Here is a 7,500-nt window from a genome sequence, read left to right on the forward strand (position 1 = left end):
TCTGTGACCTTTTGTCCAAACACAGACATAGTATAGTGTACGTATAATGTGCATAGTATAGTGTATGTAGTACAGTGTTTGTAGTAGGGGTGTATTCAACTAAGGATTTTCATAGTCGAATCTGATTCGTCAGCTTTTCCCTTTAGTCGACTAATAGTCAAATCAGGGTTTATTTTTATTTTTTTTATTTAGAGCACCTTAAACGGGATCCCGTTCTCATTCAGGACTTTTTTCCTCTTCAAAGTAAAAACCTAAAACACTCAGATAAATGAATAAACAGGTAGGTTGGCTTTATTCAGCTTTTATTTATTTACTTATTTATTTTTTAATGAAACATTAGAGAACATTAACCGTCAGTGCGCATTGCGCATATCGAACTGTCAGACAGGCACTGTGCAAAATGTCAAAAATATTTTAAATAAAATATGCCTGCCTGAAAATATAAAAAAATTGCCACACAACAGCAAAAAATATAAGGAAAGGTTCAAGTAACGGGGTTTTTAAGCAAACAACAAAAAATGTTTGTATAGGCCTATTTGCCGAGACGCACCATGACGAGACGACACGACTGAAACGACAAACGTTTTTTTTCGCCTTACGCGTTTTAAATGGTATGTCATGTTGGTTGTTGTTGTGCGAAATGAAAGACGTTGATGACATAACTTACACTTTACTTTGTTTGATTCATCTTTGTTTTTCAAAATACTTTTGAAGTTTTTTAGTAGCCATTATAATCTCGGCAGATACTGCACGTATTCTGTAGCGTGTTCAGCTCCGCTCGTTTGGATTGTGCAACTGCAGGGTGTGATTTATTAATGTGTAGTAACGAAGATGCCTACTGTTAATGTGCAAACATATTTTTTTATATTTATTAACAGAAATTAGATTAGATTTTGTCAAATGATTGTATTTGACAAAAGGCTATATAACGAAAACAAAGACATTTTATGTAACAATGCTTAGCTGCATCCTTGGGCACCCCCATGCAGTTAGAATGGTACATTCGACTATGACGTTCATAGTCGACTAGGGGGTATAGTCGACTATAGTCGAATCAGGGACTATTGCAGGTCACCCCTAGTTTGTAGTATAGTGAATGTAGTATGGTGTAGTGTGAGTTCAGAGTGTGTGTGTGAGAACGCAGCTGATGAAGGAGCTCTGTCCCAAACAGGTGTCAGGAGATCTTGTGTAGGTCACCTCTCTCTCAGTGACTCAGACAATGGGCAAATGGATCAGACCTGCTCTGGGTGAAGATGGAGGGAACACAGGGGCAGACAGTGAGAGGAGGGGCATATAGGTGGGGCAGATGGGGCAGGCAGGCCCATGAGAGAGCTGGAGAAAGATTCTTCAGTGTTAGGACGAGGTTGTGAATATTTGATGCTGATAGATCTGTGCTCAGTCCCCCAGAACAAACTAAACTGGAGCAGTTTGCGCACGCACGCACACACACACACACACACACACACACACACACACACACACACACACACACACACACTGTTATCACACAAATTTTACACAAACCCTCATTTCTTTATAGCGTAACCAATTTACAACAGCACACCTGAGCTCAGCTACTGTAGTGTACACACACCACACACACACACCTAAAAAAATAACTAAAAGAAGAACCCATAATAAATATTCATGAACCATCCGCTGGGCTCTGCATGTGCAATGGATGATTTCCTGTAGAGGTACAAACGTTCAGGCATTTACCGCCTCCTAAATAGATGCCATGATTTAATCATTACCACCACGATTCATATCTCACACACTGTGTGTGTGTGTGTGTGTGTGTGTGTGTGTGTGTGTGTGTGTGTGTGTGTGTGTGTGTGTGTGTGTGTTGGCATTGTTCATGAAGATCCCGTGTTCTTACAAGGACAGGACCAGATGTAAATGTGTTGGTTGTTGAAGGTTTGACTGTGTACTCTCACCCCTACACCCCTATATACCCCACTCTCACCCCTACATACCCCACTCACTCCTCCGTGCCCTTCGTCCCCCAGGTGTAAGTGTAACCTGCACGCGTCCCAGTGTGTGTTGGTGAACGGGACTCTCCAGTGTGTGTGTGAACACAACACCACAGGACAGGACTGTCAGCGCTGCAAGAAAGGATTCAGAGCCAAGAGCTGGAAGACAGGGTCATACCTACCTACCCCACACGGGTCACCAAACACATGTGAGTACACACACACACACACACGTATACACACACACACATACACACGTATATACACACACACACATACCTACCTACCCCACACGGGTCACCAAACACATGTGAGTACACACACACACACATACACACACGTATACACACACACACATACACACGTATACACACACACACATACCTACCTACCCCACACGGGTCACCAAACACATGTGAGTACACACACACACACATACACACACGTATACACACACACACATACCTACCTACCCCACACGGGTCACCAAACACATGTGAGTACACACACACATATACACACACGTATACACACACACACATACCTACCCCACACGGGTCACCAAACACATGTGAGTACACACACACATATACACACACGTATACACACACACACATACCTACCTACCCCACACGGGTCACCAAACACATGTGAGTACACACACACATACACACACGTATACACACATACCTACCTACCCCACACGGGTCACCAAACACATGTGAGTACACACACACATACACACACGTATACACACACACACACATACCTACCTACCCCACACGGGTCACCAAACACATGTGAGTACACACACACACACATACACACGTATACACACACACACACACATACCTACCTACCCCACACGGGTCACCAAACACATGTGAGTACACACACACACACATACACACACGTATACACACACACACATACCTACCTACCCCACACGGGTCACCAAACACATGTGAGTACACACACACATACACACGTATACACACACACATACCTACCTACCCCACACGGGTCACCAAACACATGTGAGTACACACACACACGTATACACACACACACACACACACACACATACCTACCTACCCCACACGGGTCACCAAACACATGTGAGTACACACACACACATACACACACGTATACACACACACACATACCTACCTACCCCAAACGGGTCACCAAACACATGTGAGTACACACACACATACACACACGTATACACACACACATACCTACCTACCCCACACGGGTCACCAAACACATGTAAGTACACACACACATACACACACGTATATACACACACAGATACCTACCTACCACACGGGTCACCAAACACATGTGAGTACACACACACACACGTATACACACACAGACACACACGTATACACACACACACACACATACGCACACGTATACACACACACACATACCTACCTACCCCACACGGGTCACCAAACACATGTGAGTACACACACACACATACACACGTATACACACACACACATACCTACCTACCCCACACGGGTCACCAAACACATGTGAGTACACACACACATACCTACCTACCCCACACAGGTCACCAAACACATGTGAGTACACACACACATACACACACGTATACACACACACACATACCTACCTACCCCACACGGGTCACCAAACACATGTGAGTACACACACACATATACACACACACCTACCTACCTACCCCACACGGGTCACCAAACACATGTGAGTACACATACACACACACATACACACACGTATACACACACACATACCTACCTACCCCACACGTGTAGAGATGGAGGAGAGGGTGTAGAGATTGAGGAGAGAGTAAAGATGGAGGAGAGGGTGTAGAGATGGAGGAGAGAGTGTAGAGATGGAGGAGAGGGTGTAGAGATGGAGGAGAGGGTGTAGAGATGGAAGACAGTGTAGAGATGGAGGAGAGGGTGTAGAGATGGAAGACAGTGTAGAGATGGAGGAGAGGGTGTAGAGATGGAGGAGAGAGTAAAGATGGAGGAGAGAGTGTAGAGATGGAGCTAAGAGTGTAGAGATGGAGGAGAGGGTGTAGAGATGGAGGAGAGGGTGTAGAGATGGAGGAGAGGGTGTAGAGATGGAGGAGAGGGTGTAGAGATGGAAGACAGTGTAGAGATGGAGGAGAGGGTGTAGAGATGGAAGACAGTGTAGAGATGGAGGAGAGGGTGTAGAGATGGAGGAGAGAGTGTAGAGATGGAAGACAGTGTAGAGATGGAGGAGAGGGTGTAGATATGGAGGAAAGAGTAAAGATGGAGGAGAGTGTAGAGATGGGAGAGAGGGTGTAGAGATGGAGGAGAGAGTGTAGAGATGGAGGAGAGGGTGTAGAGATGGAGGAGAAAGTGTAGAGATGGAGGAGAGGGTGTAGAGATGGAGGAGAGAGTGTAGAGATGGAGGAGAGAGTGTAGAGATGGAGGAGAGAGTGTAGAGATGGAGGAGAGGGTGTAGAGATGGAGGAGAGAGTGTAGAGATGGAGCTAAGAGTGTAGAGATGGAGGAGAGGGTGTAGAGATGGAAGACAGTGTAGAGATGGAGGAGAGGGTGTAGAGATGGAGGAGAGGGTGTAGTAGAGATGGAGGAGAGAGTAAAGATGGAGGAGAGAGTAAAGATAGAGGAGAGAGTAAAGATGGAGGAGAGGGTGTAGAGATGGAGGAAAGAGTGTAGAGATGGAGGAGAGGGTGTAGAGATGGAGCTGAGAGTGTAGAGATGGAGGAGAGGGTGTAGAGATGGAGGAGAGGGTGTAGAGATGGAGGAGAGAGTAGAGATGGAGCTAAGAGTGTAGAGATGGAGGAGAGAGTGTAGAGATGGAGGAGAGAGTGTAGAGATGGAGGAGAGGGTGTAAAGATGGAGGAGAGAGTGTAGAGATGGAGGAGAGGGTGTAGAGATGGAAGACAGTGTAGAGATGGAGGAGAGGGTGTAGTAGAGATGGAGGAGAGAGTGTAGAGATGGAGGAGAGGGTGTAGAGATGGAAGACAGTGTAGAGATGGAGGAGAGGGTGTAGAGATGGAGGAGAGGGTGTAGAGATGGAGGAGAGGGTGTAGAGATGGAGGAGAGAGTGTAGAGATGGAGGAGAGGGTGTAAAGATGGAGGAGAGGGTGTAGAGATGGAGGAGAGGGTGTAGAGATGGAGGAGAGAGTGTAGAGATGGAGGAGAGGGTGTAAAGATGGAGGAGAGGGTGTAGAGATGGAGGAGAGGGTGTAGAGATGGAGGAGAGAGTGTAGAGATGGAGCTAAGAGTGTAGAGATGGAGGAGAGGGTGTAGAGATGGAAGACAGTGTAGAGATGGAGGAGAGGGTGTAGAGATGGAGGAGAGGGTGTAGTAGAGATGGAGGAGAGAGTAAAGATGGAGGAGAGAGTAAAGATAGAGGAGAGAGTAAAGATGGAGGAGAGGGTGTAGAGATGGAGGAAAGAGTGTAGAGATGGAGGAGAGGGTGTAGAGATGGAGCTGAGAGTGTAGAGATGGAGGAGAGGGTGTAGAGATGGAGGAGAGGGTGTAGAGATGGAGGAGAGAGTAGAGATGGAGCTAAGAGTGTAGAGATGGAGGAGAGAGTGTAGAGATGGAGGAGAGAGTGTAGAGATGGAGGAGAGGGTGTAAAGATGGAGGAGAGAGTGTAGAGATGGAGGAGAGGGTGTAGAGATGGAAGACAGTGTAGAGATGGAGGAGAGGGTGTAGTAGAGATGGAGGAGAGAGTGTAGAGATGGAGGAGAGGGTGTAGAGATGGAAGACAGTGTAGAGATGGAGGAGAGGGTGTAGTAGAGATGGAGGAGAGAGTAAAGATGGAGGAGAGAGTAAAGATAGAGCAGAGAGTAAAGATGGAGGAGAGGGTGTAGAGATGGAGGAAAGAGTAAAGATGGAGGAGAGTGTAGAGATGGAGGAGAGGGTGTAGAGATGGACGAGAGAGTGTAGAGATGGAGGAGAGGGTGTAGAGATGGAGCTGAGAGTGTAGAGTTGGAGGAGAGGGTGTAGAGTTGGAGGAGAGGGTGTAGAGATGGAGGAGAGGGTGTAGAGATGGAGGAGAGAGTGTAGAGATTGTAACGGCGCTCGCGCCACGGAGCGAGGAGACGGACACAAATGCTGAGAAGAGCGAGATATTTTATTAAAGGACATACCGTATGCAGAGTCGTTGTCACAAGCAGGGGTCGTAACGGGAGAGCCATCAAGGTGGGACAAATACAGGGGCATAATGAATCAGGTAAAACAAAATCAAGGCAGGGTAACACAGAACAGAGAACAACGGGCGATCAGGACTAAGTACAATGACAGTGTGAACCAACACAACCGACAGAGTAGACAAAACCACGGATGACTCGACTGGGGGAATGACGGGACTTAAATACATAGAACTGAAACAAGGAACAGGTGATAACAATGACACGGGGGCGTGGTAACAAACGAGGAATCACGGAGACAACGAGTAGGGCGGGACAAACAGGCAGGGAATACAGACATGAGGGAACCCAGAGTGACAGCTACGAGAGGGGGCGTTGCCCTACGTGACATAACCCCCCCTCAAAGCGTGCCACTCCGGGGCACGCAAGGGCAGACAGGACAGGGACAGCGGACACAGGACAGACCGGAGGGACAGGACCAGACAAAACAGGACGAGGGACCTGGGACACGGCAGGGACTGGAGACAGGGAGACAGGCCAAGAGCCGGACAGGGACGTGGTACGACACGGGACACAGGGAGGCCGGACAGGAGCAGGAGCAGGGCCGGACAGTACTGGACTGGGGACAGACACGGGAGTGGGGCCAGGGGACAGGGCAGAGGCACACACTGAGGCAAACACGGCTTGTACAACCGAGACTGGGACAGGAACAAAGTGGGTCACAATCCGGGGAACAGACACGGGAACCGGGACAGAGAGGACACCACTGGAACCAGACACAGGGACGGGCACAAGGACACGAACAGGCACACAGACAGGGACTGGGACCAACACAAAACCAGGGACAGAACATGGGAGCAAGGGGAACATGGGCAAAGAGACAGGGGCACATGGCAGAGCAGGGGGCACAAAGAGTCCAGGCCCAATAGAGGGCAGCACAGTCTCAAGGGGAACAGGCGCGGTCCGCTGGCGGGCAGCGGGAACAGGAGCCGGCAGGCGGGCAGCGGGAACAGGAGCCGGCAGGCGGGCAGCGGGAACAGGCAGGGTCCGCTGGCGGGCAGCGGGAACAGGAGCCGGCAGACGGGCAGCGGGAACAGGCAGGGTCCGCTGGCGGGCAGCGGGAACAGGCAGGGTCCGCTGGCGGGCAGCGGGAACAGGCAGGGTCCGCTGGCGGGCAGCGGGAACAGGCAGGGTCCGCTGGCGGGCAGCGGGAACAGGCAGGGTCCGCTGGCGGGCAGCGGGAACAGGAGCCGGCGTAGACGACCTCTCCTGGGTCGCGGGGACAGGAACCGGCGTGGACTGCCTACGGGCAGCGGGGACGGGAACAGGCGTGGACTGCCAACGGGCAGCGGGAACGGGAACAGGCGTGGACTG

At 49.6% G+C, this 7,500-nt stretch overlaps 1 protein-coding gene across 1 annotated transcript in view; it reads left to right on the forward strand.

The window, feature by feature from the left end:
* The window catches only part of ntng2b (netrin g2b), an 86,506-nt gene that overhangs the window by 32,856 nt on the left and 46,150 nt on the right, over positions 1-7,500 (forward strand). Inside the window, exon 4 of the mRNA XM_076986312.1 lies at positions 2,010-2,182. Within this exon, the coding sequence (XP_076842427.1) occupies positions 2,010-2,182 (173 nt within the window). The remainder of the gene's footprint in view (positions 1-2,009; positions 2,183-7,500) is intronic.

The sequence above is a fragment of the Brachyhypopomus gauderio genome, unplaced genomic scaffold (genome assembly GCF_052324685.1).
Source record: "Brachyhypopomus gauderio isolate BG-103 unplaced genomic scaffold, BGAUD_0.2 sc46, whole genome shotgun sequence".
Taxonomy (NCBI): domain Eukaryota; kingdom Metazoa; phylum Chordata; class Actinopteri; order Gymnotiformes; family Hypopomidae; genus Brachyhypopomus; species Brachyhypopomus gauderio.